The 20908-nt window shown below is 36.8% G+C and overlaps 1 protein-coding gene across 2 annotated transcripts in view; it reads right to left on the bottom strand.

Annotated features, from left to right (window-relative positions):
- SLC4A10 (solute carrier family 4 member 10) overlaps positions 1-20908 on the bottom strand; it is a gene marked incomplete at both ends in the record, with an annotated part of 157760 nt that overhangs the window by 8107 nt on the left and 128745 nt on the right. For both annotated transcript variants that reach the window (XM_080620348.1, XM_080620347.1), the window contains 8 exons: positions 1296-1418; positions 2047-2220; positions 4495-4563; positions 5838-6089; positions 8829-8990; positions 9480-9593; positions 9842-10003; positions 12809-12914. In XM_080620348.1, the coding sequence (XP_080476474.1) occupies positions 1296-1418; positions 2047-2220; positions 4495-4563; positions 5838-6089; positions 8829-8990; positions 9480-9593; positions 9842-10003; positions 12809-12914 (1162 nt within the window). The remainder of the gene's footprint in view (positions 1-1295; positions 1419-2046; positions 2221-4494; positions 4564-5837; positions 6090-8828; positions 8991-9479; positions 9594-9841; positions 10004-12808; positions 12915-20908) is intronic.

The raw sequence follows: 20908 nt of genomic DNA, 5'->3' as shown, positions 1-20908 counted from the left end.
TTTACAGGCACATACTAAATAGTAAATAGTCATCATGATGTTTATCGCCTTGGTAAAAAGTTTACCCTAAAGCGTACTCTATGTAACTAGAAAATTTAATGTGTCAAGGAAAGCAAAGTTATTGTTCTCCAGCTTAAAGATAAGGCAGTGAGTTCTCAAAGGTCACAGAAGAATCCTAGAGCCAGAGAAATCTAGTTTTCATAGTTACTCATTCAAATTACTAGCTCATGTCCTATTTCTGCAAATAGACTTACCGATGGGAATCTTTACACCAATTCACTAGTCTTAGATCATATCTCAGGGTATCCCTAAGGATAAATTGCTGATTTGTCCATTCACATTGTCTAGTTTTTGCGGTACCATTGTACCACCAAAAGATTAAGTCTCACAGATCTTTAGGGCATCTTAGAGGTCATGCGCACAACTGTCCCCAGAGCACTCCCACCTAGAAGTGACCAGAGCCTGCCAACACCACATGCCATTATCTACACCTTCATTTCCCACTGCCACCTCAGCCTCACACCATGCTACCATTTAAAAGTGCCTGGCACCAACATATTCTACCTACTGCTCCTGCACTTAGCGATTTGACCCTCATTTATTTGGGCCCAATACTGACGTTCCCTAACCATTGACACTGATCAGGTGGCTGATAACCAGGGACAAAGGATGAAGACCTCCATCCTTTGCACAAAAAGTTACTTAATATTCCCACAGTTTTATGAGATATTCAAACAAGCAATTCACAAAGCAGCAACTAGATGAAAATACTATCAAACTGACGAAAAACTGGTTAGAAGGCAAGAGTCAGAAAAATCAGTGTTTCAGTCAAAACACAGGAATATTCTGAGTAGAAATGTGTAAGAATCTGTCCTGTATCAAGTTCATAAGAAATTATTTTAAATGCGTATTCTTTGAAAGAAGACACGGAGTGCAGATCTGAAACAGTCAACAGTGCCCCAGACATCTGAGGACTTTCCTACAAGTTCACCCCTGCACTTCATCCGAGCAGGTCTCAGAAGCAATCCCCAGGAACACTGTAGATACTATGTTATATGACAGTATAGTAGCATAAGAATCTACACCTATTAGACATCCCCACCTAAGTGGGATTAGACCTAATCTAATTAGACTTGCAACCTTAAAAGAACTTCTGTAAAATATTACAATATTACACTTTGGATAATATTAACAAGTCTGCCTGTTGCATGGAATATGCCTTATTTACAGAATTTTCCCTAAATTTCTTTTTAATGAAGGAGAAACACCAAAAAAACCCTGAAACCATGACCCACTTCTTTCTCAGCATCTTCCAGTTTCTTTTTCTTGCTCTCAGGCATCAAATCATCTAACCAGCTGAGCTCCCGCTTAGTAAAAAAGAAATCCATGAGTTTTCGGACAAATACCAAAGCTAGGACCTGTAAAGATATTAATTCAAACAATTAAGAAATTAAGCAAGTAAAACTGACAAATACGCTTGTAGAGAAATACTTTCAAAAGTGACCACAGTTTACAGCTAGAATTTCATCCTTTAATTTGGACAGGCCAACAGCTGGTCTTCCTTTGTTCAGATGAAGTCTGGCTTGAAACATTTAACAATCACTGAGGTCAGTAGATACTTCTTGTTTTGAATTAGTGAGATAATCAGAGAGATCTATTAAGCAGCAGAATAGATTTTTATTGCCAGCAAGACACAGAACTATCAGTAAAGTTCCTCAGTGCAATGAACAATCTCCTTAATGGGTGAATGTTCTTTTTGTAAAAGGATTAAGCACTACAGCTTGAACAAAAATATCTTTTTTTTTTTTCCAAGAGAAGAATTCTCCCTAAGAGAATACACAATAAACATACATAAACAGAGTGCAGCCTACACTCAAACAAGAGGTTACATGTAAAATGTTTCCTTAATACAGTATGAACTGTTCTTGAACACTAAGTCGAAGCAATATTGTAATTACCTGCCCACAATTAATGTTGTTCTTCAATAATAAATATGCACAAGTAAAATAAAAGTTATTTTTAGAAGAATTAAAAGACATTTCATACCATCATAGGAAAGACAATGGCAGCTCTTGAAACCTTTATAATCCACAGAAGCACAAGACAACTCAGCTGAATTATGGTGAAGAGATGAACCTTTCTAAGAGGAACATGCCTCAGATAAATAAAATCTGGCTGGTGCTTTGCAGGCATCCAGAACAACTTTATCCTGTCAAAAAGCTGAAAGACAAAGTTTTTAAAGTTTGCATCTAAATGAGCTGTACAATCACCTATGCTGACATTCACACACTGACTAAATATCCTTCATTTCTGTCTTATTCTAAAGGCAAAAACTGTGCAGAAGTTTAGGAGCACATGAGCCACGAATCTATACTAGTCCAAAGTATACAATAGTAAAGGACTCATCTTCTTTCCAGCTGAGCCATAAGAATTTAGTCAGTCATACTTCTTAAGTTCCTTTTAATTTTAATACACATTTGTCTCCTTACATATTTCTATGTGCTTAGATACTGGATTCCACTGAATTACACTGTATAGTCATACGCCAAGAAACATCCTGCTCATAACTATATAATAATGCTATACACAAAGCAAGCAGTTACTTTAAAATAATACTGCTAAGATTTCAAGTCAAGAATTCTTAAAGCCAGACTTCAGAGTAGACACAAATCAATTATGATTCAAACTGAATGGAAGCTCATTGATCCTGTTGGGCAAACCCACGATTACACCATCTTTCTAATACATTCTAAACTTTGTTTTTTCAACAACTAAGCTCTGTTTTCTTTAGCACACAAAAAGCTGATCATGGAGGGATCTCTTCAGTCTTCCAGCTCCTGTGTGTACTTCAGAAGACACTTTATCCCAGGCCGTTCCCTGTTATACTTTGTTCACAAAACCAGGAACAAAAACAAATACCCAAACCAATCAATCAACCAAAGGAATGCCAGACAGCCAACTGTCATGCTGTTAGGAATGTACATGAGAGGTTATTGTTTTTCAGACCTATTTGGTTCAGTACTGACCCAAGACTTTGTGTCACCTGCTATGGCACAGTGAAGATGATAATGCACCATTTCTCCTTGCATGGATGAGCTATGCTATATTTAAACAGCCTTCAGGAATTTCAAGTTTCAGGAATTTTTATTATGTGCAAAATGCATTTTTTTAAAGGCAGATAATTTGGCCAGATTTGAGCAGATTTCTTTTTCACAGAAACAGCAAAAAGGACATCCTCCTACAAAAAAACATCTTACCAAATCTCCATTCCTTGTCCCAGCTTGGGGGAAAGAGGAAGGAAGGGGGATGCTATCACTTTTCCAAGTAAAGACAGCCAGATTTTAGCATGCCTTAAAACAACTCCTCAATAGAGTACTTTCTCATACCCTTGTTCTGAGAAACAGCTGAGCCATATTAAGTTTAAATTATCTAAACCTTAGTAAAAACCAAACTACACTCCTTAGAATATCAACCCAAATGGTAAGAGCTAGGAAAAGTTGTAAAAAAAGTCTCTGAATAGAAAAACACTAACCAAAACCGAAGAGATGTTCCCAGCTTTGCCTATAAATAATAGGTAAAAAAAGGCAAGACATTTTTAATTCTCAGTAAAGAATTTAAATATAATGAAAGAAACAATCAGGCATTTTCTTTGCTCTTTGTATTTGACAGCCTCTTTACGGTACAATTCATGTTTTCATCATGTGATTGTTCTTTCTCCATCGTCTTGGAAAACGTACATTTGTTCAACTTTCAACAAAAGCACAATTGAAAATTTGAGTGTGTTGGGCTAAAAGATTTGACAACCATGCCATTTAACACTGCAGTCATCCAGGAGAAACGGTACACAGGATACCATGACCAACCCTGACCTGAATGCTGGAGTGCCTGGTTTTGGCCAGGGACTCCTACTTAAGGCCACTGCAGGAATGCTGCCCTTCCACCAGACTTGTCCTTCATCCCTGAAGCCAGAAATTAAGTAGCACAGAACTTGCAACAGTTCCACTTACCATGGGACTTGCAACAGTTCCATTTTCCTGCCTGCAGCCTTTATTTGCACAGGAAATACCTTCAAAGTGTCACCTATGTTAATTTGAGGGCAACTCAGCCAAAAGCCTCCTAAAGTCAAAGATCAAGTGTACCACTACAAAGACACCAACTTGGAAACTGAAAAGGCAGCAGGCAAGAGTGAACAGGGAGGCAGGGGAGAGGGAAGAGCTCCTGATAGTTATCACTCAGTTTTTAGTCTCAGCCAAATACCCTCGATAACAAGGGAGAACAGAAAAATTAGCACCTAAAAAATAAAAAATTGGAGCACACTGCCTAAAGGGAATACTCTATTTAGAGAGAATCCATTTTCTTTTTTAAGTGAGTCACTTTCAAGAATTTAAGGTTGGCAATATTCCTTTAAGAGTATACACAAAAGATAATAAAGTAATAACTACACATTTTATAGAAAGCATCACCAGTAACACACTCTTCATAAATCCATTTTACCTGAATTCCCTTTAGAGATGAAGCACCCATGTAAAGAAATACTCCATAAAGTACCGGCATAGGAATAAACTACACAAACAAGCAAAGAAAAGGAAGAGCATATTAATTACCATTTATCATTTGAAATGCTTCTAGAAAGACATTCTAAACAGTTGAAATTCAAAGTGCCATATGCCTGCATTAATCAGACAAGTTGTAAATTCAGAGCCACTCAATTACAAATTAATAATGTTTCTCAGCATAAAGCAAAAGAAGAATCTGCCTCTATAGTTTTGTTTTCCTTTCACAGCCAGTTATTACAAAATACTTTTTTCACTATTAGTAAAATTAACAGAACTCTGTGAAAAAAAAGAAAGTATTTGATATATAAATTCTTTACTTAAAAGACTGCTCAGGAGAGCATCTGAATAAAAACTAAAGCTATAATCCTCAGATAAATCTTCAAGACATACACAAAATACTTCATACCACTAAAAGAAATGCTCTGTGCTGTAGGCATTTAAATACAGGTAAATGACTTAAGGAATGGTTTTGTAAAAGGCTGTTTTAAATGTTCAGCCTCCTAGTGTACAGTATGTAGGTAAAGGATTATTGCCACAGATAAGTATCTGTTTTAAACACTAAATATATAAAATGCATGTTTCATGTGTTTTCAAAGTGAAGGTTTATGATATACTTAATAAAATCCTACTGAGAAGTACAAGTTCTAAGGGCTTATTGCCTTCACTGTGACAACATGCAAGGCTAAAGTCTAGTCTTACTGAAGCCAGTGGCCAGATAATTCTTAAAAAATAGTATTATGAATATAGCTGGCGTTACATAGACATATAAGTAGACATCCGGTTTCAGGACACTGGTGAGCTCTGTTGCGTATCCAGGCAGCATGAGCAAATTTCCATGTTCATTTCCAAGAAAGGAGCCACAAAACTTCTCTTGCAACTGTGAAAATATTCTTAAATTATCTAGAAATCACAAAATGTTTTTAAATTTTCTAAATAAATTTACTTCTTGGTATAATTTAGGCAAAACCATTTCATGATAATTTGCCATGGGCCCAAAGTATAAAAAAAGGGTGAATCCTTATATAGTGCAGGTCAATGGCAGAACTGCTTCTGACTTCAGTTAGGCCAGATTTTCATTACAAGGTTTTTGTTTTAAGAATGTTAGATGACCCTGACCATTTTATTATGCAAAATTAGAATTCCACTTTGGATTATCATTGTGTAACATATGCTTGTGAGTAACATGACTGGAGAGGACACTTATTAAAGAATACAGTAATGTCAGTGAAACGTTCAGTGCAGTGCAGTATTCTTTAGCTTTTCCTTACTTCCCCAAATTACCTTCAGGATACTTGTCAAAAAGACAGATGAGCCCATAAGGATAAAAATCATGAGCCCTGTGACTCTTTGCTCACGGATTCCAAGAAATTTTGGCTGCTCCCCTGGAGCAGAGCACTCTGATTCCAGTTTTAAGCTATTCACATGGGAAATAGAGAGGACAGTAGCAGCAACAAACCACGGCAATCCCATAATAGAGCACACTCCAAGCATGACTGCCACCATGAGCAGGTCGAGATGGTATCCACATCCTTTCTGTTAAAAAAAAGTAATGACAACAAGAAGATATAAAATGATATCTGAATAGAGCAGAACATTCCTCACAGGCATTCCTAATGAACAGTTAGAGACAATTAAAAGATTTGTGACTTGTAGCAAAAAATAGCTTTATGTGTTGTCCAGTAGTGTTGTGTCAGTAGTGATGGCAAACTGGTTATCCAAGGGGAATTACTGCTAGCTCACAAGAAATGCTTTATGTTACAAGTTAAGTGCATATATTATAACTCCACTTTACAATGGGCACCAAATACCTTTCCTGCTTATAAAAGAGATACTAGGAAGACAATGGGAAAGATACATATTTTCTGTTTTAACTCAATCTCTTTTGTGGCTAACAGTAAGCAGAACATCCAGCCACATTGCCAACTTGCCGCTTCACTAATCTTAATAGATCCTCCATCCATCATTACACAGGAGGTCAAAAAATGTGTATTTTGATTCTTTTCTCCACAAAAAATCTTTAGTTAATATTTGCGAAGTTAGTTGATGCTATACAGAGCCATAAAACCACATAAATTCTTTTAAAGTTTTTATACATAGTAAGCACATGATAGTACTAATGCACTTTCATCTTCTCTAAGAGCAGATAGCTATAAATTAAAAGAAATTAAACTATAATCAAGCCATACATTAAACGATAAATTAATATTCATCATCAGGCACTGTTTTACTAGTTTCCCTATTCAATACTTACAAGTTGTATCATAAACATTCATATGAGAAGTCAGCACAAAACCTTTGGATTTGGATCATCTCTGTAGTAGTCAAGTACTCTATAAATTTACTAACAGGATGATGTTGCTTTGCTTTTATAGTAGGGGATAAAACCCTTTTGGTAAAATCTTAAGATACATTTATAAACCTGCAAGTACAACCTGCGCTTGAAAATGACCAATGATATGCATCAAGCTCGGTTGTACAGATACCTGTTACCATAGCTGAGAGGGATATTTCTTTTCAATTTTAGGAAGTATCCAGGACCCACACAGCTGCAAGCAGGCACTCAAGCTATCTTCCTTTAAAAAGTCAGGTAGGTAGTTATCTCCACCAAATTTCACAATATGGCAACAAATCCAGTGTCATAGTCTGATGAAACAGTGATGTTCATGCAAACAATGTGAACATGTTGAACCATAATTCTGCCTGTAAACCCATGCAAATGCCTTTTGACATAAAAAAAGTAACTAAACTAAACTTGGAAGGATTTGCTACAGAGACTGCCAAAAGCTGAAATGTGCACTATTCAGAATTTGCTATGGGAAGTATAAAAAAAGAGGGGAAAACGAGTTGGAAGCAAACAAATCATTTCTTTCTGAAGACAACTTTTACTTCTAAAATGGGAAGCGTCTGGGTTTATGAAAATGTAAGCCACATATCAAAATGAAAATGCCACCTTATTTGCTTACATTACTTAAAAAGGGGAATTCATGTAAAGAAAACGAAAAGAATCAACTCCAGCAACCTTCCCTCACTCCCCAAAAGTGCTTTTGAGTCTTATCTCCATGACACATCCTGACAAACTCTGCAATGTGTCAAACACAGATATTAGTTACATGCACAATGCACTCAAAGAAAGAGTTTAATTCTAAATCCTAACAGAGACACCTTTTTTTACCTTCTGACACATTTATGAGGAATGTATCTGCTAATGCATACAGAATCCGAGAGCATTTCCTCACATTCATACATGATCTGAGGAACCTGACATATGGGAAGAAAAGGAAGCATAGCAACAGGTGATGCTACACCAGACCCCAGCAAAACTAAAACGCAGCAAGACAAGGGGGCAGCCAGGAGGACCATCTGACTCCCAGATGCCAGTGCTGAAAAAACGCATTCCAAAGCTTGGCAGCAAATTCCTGCATCTGTCAAGTTAACCACATGCAATGCTATGGATTGACATGAAGAGCCAGGCTGACAAAGAGGGCAAAAAAAGAACATATCAAATGTCACAATCATCCAAGAAGAGGCAGTGCAAAGTGAAGGTTGCAAATGCATTTGCTTAAAGCAACTTGGGATTGGATTGCTGCTTATTAAAAGTATGTCAAAAAAAGCCTAAGCTCGCTGCATATACATGTACAGAAACCTGCTGCTAGATTTTGCCCAACAGTTTTTCAGAGGGGTGATGTCCCTTTTTCTCTCTCCATCTGCAGGCAACTAAAGTGTTAGAGAACAGAGCAGGAAGTTGTCCTATGTTTTAAGAACCCATTGTGACTCTAAAGCTCACTTTTATTCTTCTCCCTTTATTAAGATAGGAAGGGCATAGAAAAAATTGGATTGGTAGAAACACAGAGAAGGAGGAAGAGAGGAGAGAAGACAATTTTGTATCACAACATAACCCTGAATAGCTTTTCAAAATACAATCCAGTGGAACAAGTCAATACCTGAAAAGGCAATTAATATTATGGCACTTAAGGAAATTATTAACTTCCAGATTCTTTTTCTTTAACTGAATGGGTATCATACTCTATTAAAGCATAAAAGACAGCACTTTCTTGATTCAGAATCTCTGTTCTAAATTACATGCATAGAGACTTCTGTAAGGCAGCAAATCACTGACACAGAGCACAGGTACTACATGCACCAACAGAGAAAAAGCACAATTTAAAAAGGTACTATATAGCATAAATAAACCAGCATATTCAAGTAGGTGAAGGCGCATTACATAACCTGGAGCAGAAAGCAACAGCAAAAATACAACTTTTGACTGAATACCTTCAGTTTGTGTTCTTTTCTATTGATAATGACAGCTGTGATCTGCTGGTCCATAAAGATAAGGATAGTGCAAAGTAGGGCTGGAATTACAGCAGCTATCACTGTCCACCAAGGATTAGGCCCCAAAGGAGTAATAAACCAGCCACGATCATCTCTGGTGGGCTATAAAAACAGTCATGCATGACCAGTCAGAACTCTCAGAATTATTTACATTTAAACTTCACAAGAATACACACAAGAACATTACTAGGATATTATTTCCTTTAAAATCAACCTATGTAAGAGCACAGAAAAATGCTAAATTTCTATGATATCAAACAGAGAAGTTATACAATAAAGTCAAAACAGATTTGGTTGTATTTGATACAATAAGCCCAGAATTTGGAAGGAGATCCAGAACATTACAGCAGTCTACAATTTGGGTAATTTGAGCCATGTTGGTCCTCACATAGAAGACACCGGGAAGCATGAAAGGGCCTGATGGGAGACATTCACTTACATGGGCCTCTAAACAGAAAGGTTGCGTCGTATTTGGTGAACATGAAAAATTCAGAATAGTATCACTACTCCCTGATGATAGAAAAATCTAATAAACCCACTATAGCCCAGTACTTTGTCAACATAATAATTCTTTTATCGTTTATCAATTACCTTAAAAGCATTCGGAACTTGAAGTTTTGGTGATGGAATCCCAATGGCATAGTCAATTAAAACCATGGACAAAATAGTGAGAAAAACGGCAAAATCGCTGACAACGGATCGTACCTATGGTTATTGAGAGAAACAGCAATTTTAACTAAAACATTCATATGTGATTTAGGATTTCTTTTTCTTCATTGCCTTATGCCGTTTTGTGCTTACAGCTAAAATCATGCTTATTCTGATACAATTTCTAACAGTAAAAGACTGTCCAAAAGCGGTGTCCACTTCACCAGCAGTTAACTGAATTTGCAATGCATTTGGAATTAATGCTTACATACGACTAACCTTTGAATCCAAAAAATGGCACACACCTTTGTTGGGAAGTATCGGCTAGTTTTGAACTGCTTCAGTGTGGATGACAGCGTTACTGTAGAAAAGAATAAGATGACAGACCAGAAGAGGACATCTGGAACATAAGGGCCATGATGTCCACAGGCTCGTCCAACAAACTCTCCATGAAACTTTTTACATTCCTATCAGAGAGAGCAAAGTAGTATTGTTCTGAAAAACACCCATACTTACACTGATGGTTTCTTTCCTATTACATACCTAAATTGCAGGCAGATTTTACTACTAGGAATATTATTTTAGATATTTACTGTTTTAAAAATTAAAACTCCTAATGTTTGTATCTACTCTGCAGGGCAAACTCTCAAACCCTCAAAAGAATCTCTTTTTTAATCAGTATTAAATGATGGCGTCACTAAGACATATCACAATGTCATTAAAAAACAAATATAAAACCAGATTTATTTCAGACACACAATATACATTTATTTTCTGTTTGCAAGCACAGGCTTGCACTTCTACAATTCTTTCCAAGAGAGGAAAGCAAAGCTCAAAAGCTACCAAGAGGAAGGCTGTTCCTGGTGCATTCTCAAGAACTGAGTTCTTGTTTTAACTTCACAGGCCAAGCAATTAAAGAAAAAGGTTCTTAGAATGTACGGTATTAGGCTACAAGACGACCAATACATTTAATACCACACGGGGGCAGCACATCCCACAAATTATCTTTTTCTTTAAAAAAAGCATTCTGATAAAATGCAGCAAAACCCAAAATCTGTAACATTCATTCTATCCAATATACTATCAAATACACAGGTACAGTAGAAAACATGTCTAGAAAAACTCCAATACTATCCTTAGTTATCATACTTGCTCCAAGTTAAGCAGAAGAAGAGTAGCTCTAAAAATGTGAGCTACAAGCTCTGGATGTGCAATCCTTCCCAGATCCTTCCATACCTATTATTAAGCTAAAAGAAACGCAGCACTCAGAACTAGAGATTCCAGGCAGCAACATCCTGCCAGATAAAGATCTTTCAGTAACAAATAAACTGGGTCATTGGCTCATCATACTCATGTCACAATACTGTGGCTTGACATGTTATGAGAAACCTGGGCTTTGAACAAAGGCTGGCTTGAAAACAACGGTTAACAGATTTGATGACTGTGAAACAAACGAGTGCAGAACTTTTTAGACTGGTATAGCAATAAACCTGGGATAAACATGATGCACTTCTGATTGATGAAATAAAGGTTTCAGGTGGGGAAACATTTTTCAGGAAATCCAGAAGAAATTCTCAAGATTCTGGGGCACCAAATAGAAAACTTGTCCTGGCCTGAGCTAGACCTTGATGCTGGCACAGCACAGAAATGAGAGGATTTTGCAACCATTGGTATAAAGACTTTTGCCCACACTCATTTTGTCCTACAGAGGAAAAAAAACCTGTTGATGCTACTGTTCTTTTTAAGAGAGTGCCAGTCTGTATCTTCAATAGCTTGAAACATAAATCTGACACAAGAGGAAGAAATAAGTAGTAAAAAAGACAATGGGGGAAAACTGACCAAATATTTACAGACAAGTAGGTCTAATCTTTAACTGCAATTCTCCAGAACAGAAGAATTGAAGTTTCCTGATGATGCTTACAAGAAATAAATACATGAAAGTTCGAAAAATTTCAGTTCTTTCTTTAATAACTATAGGGACTCATGGGAAAAGCCAGCCAGTTATACTGCTACACGTGTAAACTGAAGTTTCAGTAATAAGCTTTTACAGAAGTTTTACAGGGTTTTATATAATGCAGCCGGTCTTTTACATTTATAGTTAAAACAAAATCTGTTATTTTAGATTTCCTCAGATGCAAATGTACTCTGAAAAACACTGTCAGAGATCTGAGAAAGTGAGAGGAGGAGTCTGCCCCTGCACAGATGCTCTTAGAGTGTGCTGCAATTTTGAGAATATTCATTCTGGACTGCTGGAATCTCTCAGGCCAGCAGTTCTCAACTTTCTCTCTGCTGTTGCCACACCAATAGAGTTGAGGAGCAGCCCTTGCTATCAACACAGGGCAGCCATGGAAGGCTCCTCTTGCTTAACTCCTGATTGGAGGACACCAGTTCTTCTGCATTCCTACCTTTGCAAGAAAAAAAAAAAGTATGTGATGGAGTCAGTTCGCTGGACTGGCTTTTAAGTGTTTCATTTGGTTATGCCTACAATGAGGTTAATACAGATACATTTTTGCGAGAAGACTTCAGTTTGGTGTCTTTTGCACTCAATCCCCTTTGGCTGTGTAATGAAATGATACATCTGTGAGGGAAAAAATCAATACGGCATTTTAATCAAGTTGCATATATTGCTTTAACGAAGGCAAACCTGAAGTAATAAATCTTTTAAACCTAGAATGCATCATTTTGAATCAATCTGCATATCCATGCAAGCACCCCAAACTGTCTGTAGCTTGGTTCTTCCCCACCCGCCCTGTTCCCTCAAAAAAAAAACCTGACACAACTGACACAGCTAACACTGGAGGTCTATTTAAGAGATAAATTTGTTCACTTAACAGAAAACTTTACAAAATTTCTTCTCCTACTCTCCTTTATAGCCCATCCAGCTGTAAGAATATTTTAGAGGAAATAAATGCATCTGGTATTTCTACTCAAAGGAGCTTTGGTTTTGTCATCTGGCAGAATTTAGGAAAAATCCATTGTTATTTGACATGTTTAGACCTAATCCTAGTCAAACGCTTGTGTTAGTGTGTCAAGAAGTTTCCAAAGCAGGGCAAAAAATGCACAATACTTGCTCTAATGTGTACCATCAAGGGCTGCAAAATGCTTACAATGAGATCACGCTACTAACTCTATGTTAATCTTTGTTCAATTAAGTATATTTTATGCTTCAATTGAACAAATATGATCAGAAAAACTTTGGGGTTTTTTTCAATATATTTGCTGCTGTAGGAGAGACAAAATTATTTATGCTTATGCATAAATATGTCACTTACTGACACAGTTAGGTTCCCCCATGGCACATCAGATGCAGATATATTGTAGTCCTGCCAGTATCGTAAGGTTTTATTGCTAGGATGCTCTGGTTCCACACAATTGCATCTGAAAAGACAAAGTAATATTTTTTCCTTAATAATAAAAAAATCTATCAGATATTAATCCAAATTATCAACTTTATGACATATTGAAATTGTGCTCTGCTTTGCCAGATAATTTCAGTTCAAATGAATTCAGGAAACGCATGCTTTGAAGCAGTTTGTAGTTCAGTAGCTGTGCTATTACTAGAGTATAATTTGCCGTGAGGTGCATATGCATATGTAGTATGTAACGTGACATATTTAAACCACTGTCCACAGCAAGCTTTTTCACCTATTTTCCTCCTGTTCTATTGATACCCCCAGGCACAGTTTGCAATACTGAGAAAGTGCCAGTCCTGTCCCACCCCCTTATACCTAACACTCCTCTACTACATGGGATACATTTCTCAAATGCAAACTGTCCGTATCCTCTTTCTTTCTCTTTACCAGAGCACCTTTGCATGCAAAACTGCAAACTGCCCAGTCAACAACCAGGGCTCTGCAAGATCACCAGTACCAAAGGTGCTGTGAACTTCTGTGTCCACTGTTTTTTCTTTCCCCACAGCTGTTTTAAAAGCATGCTTTTCATTCTATATTGCATATTTTAGCATACAAAATGTGAAGAGGCAGTGTGGGAGGACAATACTCCAAATAGGCAATTTAAAATCAAAATTAAGTCTTTAAAGCCTCTGAAGCAACTGTGGGAAGTTTTTTGTTTAACAAAGCCTTTAAAATATGCGGGATACTCAATAGGTTCCAACATGTCAAGTGTGTTTTGCAGTTCTCTTTAATACCACTTTAAAAATTTATAGTACTATCTATCCTGCCACTATTTTAATGTGATTATGATGGCTGTAAATACATTCTGTACTCTCTGATAAAGTCTTCGGGAGTAGCTGGGGACAGGATAACACCTGACTATGAAGTGGAGATCCGGTAAGCATGTTTTTACATTCCAGTTCTAGAAGACTATCCGTTTATTCACTTAACCCCTGCCATCTACTTTGTACGCAGCTGTTTATATTTCCACAAAAGGACAATTCTCATCTAGATTTGGAGTATTTTTGATGTAAAAAATTCTACCATCTACGTTATGCGTACAGAATAGTGACACTGTATTTTGATTACAATACTATACATGTGACAACAGCTGCATTTACTACATACATAGAGAGAGATGCAGGTTGTCTTTGTGCAACTCCTTGCTTTTACTTTAAATGCAGCTATTTATAAAAGAAAGAAAAAACCCTTACAGCCCATCAACAAAAAGCAATTAAAAAATTAAAATAAAATGAAGCAACAGCATTCAGAGAAACAGAGGGCCTGAGCCAAAAGTCCTTAAAGTGGACTGATCTTTCAAATGTATCTAATGTTTTGGATCAGGCCCCAGATGCAGAACGAATGTGTGCTCAATGCATAGTTTAAAATATTACAGAATGTGTCAAATGAAGCACATCACAACTAGTGAGCTACAGTAACATAATAAAGTCAACAGTATGTCTATGTCGTTGCAAGGAAGTATTTGATGTTCATGCAACAATATGGAGGTGGCTGTTTCAGGTTACTACTGTTTCCTGTGAGCACAGGAGCTCCCTGCCCTCTGATGTCCATCGCTGATCGCAGACTGGCCAGATACTGGGTGACGGCCCATTTGGGTTTGATTACAGTAGGCCAAGGTGACGTGGGCTGTTCAATCACAGTCACTTTCTCACTAGAAGGGAAGACTGTGCATGTCACCAAGACTACATGGTACAGCTACGCTTACTGCAAATTGCAAAGATACATTTAAAAGTTAAAGGAGTCAAATTTTCTTACCTTAGTCAGAAACCTGACAATTGAAGCTATAGCTTAATACAGCTCAAGTAATTTACCTTCAAATGATATCATCACCCTGTTTATTTCTGTATCAATACCACTTTCCTCCTTCACAGCATTCCAGTCTAGCCTTTAACAAATTTCACAGGCATTTACCAATGGCAGATCGCTCATCAGCAATAAGTGACTTGTGCAATCTCCAATCATGTAAGCCAAAATCACCCACACCCAAGCACAGAATTAGGCCCTAACTGTAAAAATCAGATCCTGCCTTCTACTGAGAAGATAATTCAGACAATGACCTCAGTGGTTTTAAATATATATACAAATATATATATATATAAAAATTACATTGTTTTCAATATTACGCATCCTTTGGCAACACTGACCTTTTGAAGTGAGATTGCACCATGGTATAACTGTCTTCCAGCATCACGCTAAATGTTTAACTTTATAGAAAAGTGAGGTAGCAAGAAATTCCCTATCCAGCCCAAAACCAACACAATTGGAGGTACCATATGGTGCCAAAATGTAAAAAATTATCTACCAAAATGTGACATTTCATAACAGATGCAACTGCTTTAATGATGGCTATTTCCCAACACAACTGACCTGTAAGGAGAAACTCACATTAGTGAAATAAACTTTCTACTTTAATCTTTTAAAACTTTTATTCTCTTTCATTGTCATTTTTTACTCTGAGAGGTCAGCTCTCAGGAGAAAAAGTAAGTTAGGCTGAACTGTTAACCACTAACACATCTTTCTACTTTCTTGACAAAATATTACTCAGAAGGCTGGAATAAAAAAAACCTGATTGCCTCTTGGAAGTTCAAATGCTCTTAAGTTCTTGTAAAGTTGTTTAAAAGTGCTGAGCACTTGCCCACTATGAGATATATGTGGAGTTCATGCTATTATCAATGAGCATATATATACTTTTATTTTCTAAGCAACATATTCAGCTCCAACTACAGTACCAACTATTCTATAGTGAAAAAAAAAAGTCTCTGCTGCCAATCTCGCAATACACCCCTTTCATCACACTGATGACAGAACAATTCTTTTTGCATCTTTACAATCTTGGCTACTGCAAGACATTCTGATCTCCTGCGAGCAATTCAGATATCTAAACATGGGCGCCTATATACCCCATGGTACCTGTGACATCCATGATCAGTTGGCACATATGTGAGAGCATCTATGGTGACTCATGCTTTTGCTTTCAAGCAGATGAAGGCTGAAATCTAAAATGGCACTAGTTACCCAGACACAGGTCACTCTTTACTGCGTTTTAAATGTCCGTATTTTGCAACTAGGAAAAAAATCAACGGAGCTTGATTTCTTCTAGGGTGTTTAAATATCTAATACAGCCTATTACAAAGTAGCTTATAAATCTGAGATATGAACCAATTCAGACAAGACATACTTCAGGAAACTGCAGGAGAAATGCCACAAGATCAGAACTGACAAAAGGAGAAAGTAAGAAAAACAATGGCCTGAACCTGCTAGCTAGAAAAGTAACTACAGCAAGGAGTCTTTATTGCCATTACATCTTCCAAGATGCTCAAGAAGTCTGTGGCAAATCAAGATGGGGTACAAAGGTAGATTAGAAATAATACACTTTAGGACTGGCTGACAATCTGGTATCCTCTGGAGTCTGTACCTCGCTCCCTTTTACAGGAGGATCATGATTGGAGCTAAATCTTCAGCACCAATCTAACTATAACAATATAGGCAGTATAGGTCACTGACGGCACACCCCTTCCCTTCTTAATCCTTCCAACCTCCCCACGTTTTTCCTACCTCTTTTTGCTTTCATTTCATAAAACTTAATTTCATAACTTTCATTAACTTGAGGCCGCTATCACAACTTAAGTGTGCAACATTTCCTACAATTTGTCCTGTTTTCAAAGAACAGAGCTACGATCTGACAAGAACAACTTTGGGACATCTCAGACAACTAGAAGTGTTCTTTGTTCTGCAAAAGGAATAGATATTGCTGTCCTTAATGGCACTAAAAAGACTGTATGATCCTTCTTTCGTTGGACAATCACAGAATCATAGAATCAACTAGGTTGGAAAAGACCTTTAAGATCCTCAAGTCCAACCATTAAATGGGAAAAGGAATATGGGTTAGTAAAATAGGAACCTTTTAGATGTAAAGCCAGTGAGTATTTCCCTCCTCCTTCATAGATTAGCAATAAAAGATAAATATCACTGTTGCGCAACTAGTCAGGTGAAAGGTTCTGCAATAAAAACACTTTCATCCTGACTGCAACTTTCTGTTTACTATAAAAGAAGAAACTTATTCCCTATACCTATTTGTTCAGCTGAATTTAACCTGAATCTGCTGGGGAAATCCCTCCAATTTCCACGTCTTACCCCTAGTACTTCAGGCATGTTCTTCGCCATTTTCTCTCTTCAACCTGTCACGTGCACTCTCCTCCCCATACAGACCTTAAACATGCAGCATGGTGCTAGTCCATTCTGCTTGCCATTACAGCCAGTAAAAGACCTTTGAACAAGAACCTTGTACATTGGTTTTGTGAGTAAATAAAACATACATAAATGATGCAGGTTCTCCAAAAGCCTCATGGCCATTCATCCTTAGGCTCTTGCCATTTTTCAGTGTGCTGTTTTCAAGACTAGAAGGCACTTACTATTGGTGATTTTTATCCAATTCATAAGGCACTGTTTTGGAGCTCCTATTTTTCCAGCATGTACATACTTCAAGCTATGCCTATTTATACTAACTAAGGATCAGATCCATAGAAGATGCAACTGCAGCTTCTTCATCATTAGCCAACATACCGTTTACCCTTCCTAGAAGGGCAAAATCTCTTTCTGGCTCACTTAAGGTAGAGAATGAGATTTGCTCAATATGAATATTTATCTTATTAAAGTATGACAAATGAGTTACAACATGTGCTTGTTTAAACAATGTCTTGCTGAATACCAGAGCACATATTTGGCACTATGAGTAGGAAGTTTTTCCCCTAAGACACAGGGTATGCTCTACAAGTGTGCTATGCACTGATCACATAACAGACAGAATAATAAGATGGTATGAAATGGAAGGCAGCATCACTAATTTTGTTTCTAAAGTAAGGTATAAGAATATATGCATACATATTCTTATAACTGCATTTATAAGGCTGAAGGAAAGTACATCAATAGCAGAATGCTATGCACGCTTTAATTGCCTCCAAATACACCATCTTCATGTGAATTATGGACACTCACAGAGTCCTTCTATTTGTCCAACTACTGCTATGGAAAGGAAACAATGATATCGTTGAGGATGACTTTTCTCTGCTATCCCATACCTACAAAAAAAACAAAACAAACCTGTATATCCCTAGCATTAAATTTAACTATTCCTTCTCATGTCAGAATTCATAGCGACAAAATCAAAGTCTCGGTGGAGAAGAGACTGGAAGAAAAATAATTAATACTGATGGGAAATGGACTTGTCAGTTAAATTCTATTCTCAGTATCAAAAAATCCTTTCAAAGTACAGCTGTCATGGCAAGACAAGACTTTTTCTTCATTTATTCATGAGATCTGCCATCCTGAATTAGACCACTGAGTCATTAAGTAGCCCATTTCTGACAATCACAAACATCAGAAGGCATCTGTGTATACTATTCTCTGAAGTTGGAAGTATATATAGTTTTGTTAGTGAAGTTCAGGAGGAAGACAGAAAATTCTGTAAAAGTACCTACACAATGCACTCAGAAGCACAACAATTTCACACACACACAGAGATAAATCTGAGGGGGTGAAACTCTGTTAGAGTGAAGAAATCTCAAAGAATCAGATTTCTTTGGATAGCACATCAGGAGGAGACTGTTGTTCTGTCAAGGGGAAAGTTCACAAAACAGATTTTTAATCACACTGGAGTTTTGTTAACCTTGACTGTCACTCATAAATGTTGGTCTTTATTAGCTACCTGGTGCAGTATGCAGTCCATGCATTCTTAGCAGTACTATGATATGTAACTAACATACATGGAAGTTGAAGTGCAGAACAGTGTAACTATGCGATATTGAAAATCCACCTAAAACCTTTCACTGTGAAACAGTTCCAGGATGTTGCTTCACCATATTTCCAAAGTTCAAAAAATCATACACCCAAGGAGAAGAGATTCAGTATAATGCTGGTTCAGAAATAATATAAGGGAACGGAAAAGGAAAATCTATACTCATATTTGAGTTCAAAGAAATCCTTACAGGAACTGGAATGCAATTACATGCTTGGGATCCTAATGAGAAATTCTGTGCTTATCATCACTAACTCTTCTCATTCCACCAGCAGCAGTTAAGGAATACAGAGTATAAACCAAAACAATTTGCATCCAATAATAATGTACTTAGATTAAGTTATTCAGAAAGGAATGATTTAAAACTTGCCTGTGCAAACAGTAGTATGCACAAAATTAAATCTTTGCAATGCCTTCTAGAAGCAATGGTTTCCATAGCCTGCAAAAGATACCAAGATTGACATGATCTTGGCTCCTTAATTACATCAGAGTGGGATTTTCTACTCCTAATGCTTAAGTGCATGTCAATACCAAGACAGATTGCAATATGCATATTACTATGCCAAGAAATCACTTTAAAATTATTCAATGTAATCTGTTAATAATTGAGTAACTTCTGGTAAAGAATTATTAAAAACAACACAAATTCATCACTCTGAAAAAAAAAGAATTAGTAAAAACTAAAAGGTATATGGAGTCCCAAGATCTAAGCAACCTCACACTGAGAAATAACTATCTTCTGTATTCTAAGATAATTATCTTAAAATGCTTGTATTTTTAAAAATACTGGATTGCTTTCTAAATCATGTTCCTTTCATCCACAATGCTTACTTTGTTCTCCTTTTGAGAATCTCTGTTTTTAACCCACCCAGTTGTAGGGCTCTCCTTTCCTAGCAAAAGTGATATCCTAATATTTAAAATACACATTAAAAGTGATGTGCATCAGTGTTCCAGACAGGATTCACTAACTAGAGATATATTTGCTACAGAGGTAGGAAAAAGCAGGAGGAGGAGAGTGCAGAAATAAGAGAGTTGCTATGCCAACCCACAAATGCTAATGGCATGAAAAATAAAAAAAGGTCACAGAAAAAAAGAAGAAGAAAGAAAAGCCCAGATCAGAGTGTATGTGTATTTCATTTACAAAACAACACAGCCACTGTATTTAAATTCCTTCAAAACAATGCAATTTGAAAAGAAATTGCAGCACAGTAGCACACTGAAAATCAGGTTGTCTTTTGTCCCTTCTTCCAATTTAGCTCTTAAATGCTTTATTCTTTAGAGTCCTTATTGTTAAAATGGTGTTTTAAAGAAAAGTTACATATGAATTAATGGATTGGCCTGAAGCTACATCACCTGATGATTAGGGCAAATATTTCAACACAGAATAGCAAACAAGCATAATAAAGAAAATGAGTTAAAAGTGCATTAGGACTAGTTCTACATTGATTAGATCATGCATAAGGATATTTTTTGGTTTTTCGAGATAGAATTCTGTAACAGACTCAGACTCGCATCTCCCACCTAAATGGTAAAATGATAAATACAAATTTTTGAGAAATCTTTTACAAGGACTTTCAGCTGATTTTCAAATATTTGGGTATGCTTCATTAAAAAAAAAAACCACACCAAACAAACAACTGTTCTGACTCTTTTTTTCTATAGTCTTCTAAGATTTATTATGGCAGATCCTAGTAGTAACTCTTATACTCAAATATCAAGGAGATGCATGCAGTACAGCCTTTTACATGAAACTCCTGCAACAGAGACTGTTTATGACAGAATTCAAACCCACCCAAAATACAGAATGGGTTTTCTTTCTCACTTGAAATATGGTTCCAATCTGGTTGAAATACCAACCATTTTAAAATACAATTTTCTTTGTTTTTCTAGTACTCCAAAGGACAGTATTAACAGCATGCCAATGACTTTTACTGGGTCAAACTCATGCGTTCTCCAGGGCAAAGGCAACAGTACTGGGATGTAGAAGGACTACCTGAGAACATCATCAGAGTATCCTCAGAAAGCCCATGGGGGAAGAGAGGAGGGCTGGGCTACAGCATACACTTAATGTTTTTAATGTGTACAGTGCCCTGACCTATTTATTATCAACTTTTTGAGTGGGCCGCAGGCAGACCATGGAAAATACAGAAATTTTACAGTATAAC

Source organism: Psittacula echo (assembly GCF_963264785.1).
Source record: "Psittacula echo genome assembly, chromosome: 6".
Taxonomy (NCBI): domain Eukaryota; kingdom Metazoa; phylum Chordata; class Aves; order Psittaciformes; family Psittacidae; genus Psittacula; species Psittacula echo.
Note: the sequence above shows the minus strand (reverse complement) of the source record. Positions and strands in the feature narration are given on the sequence as shown.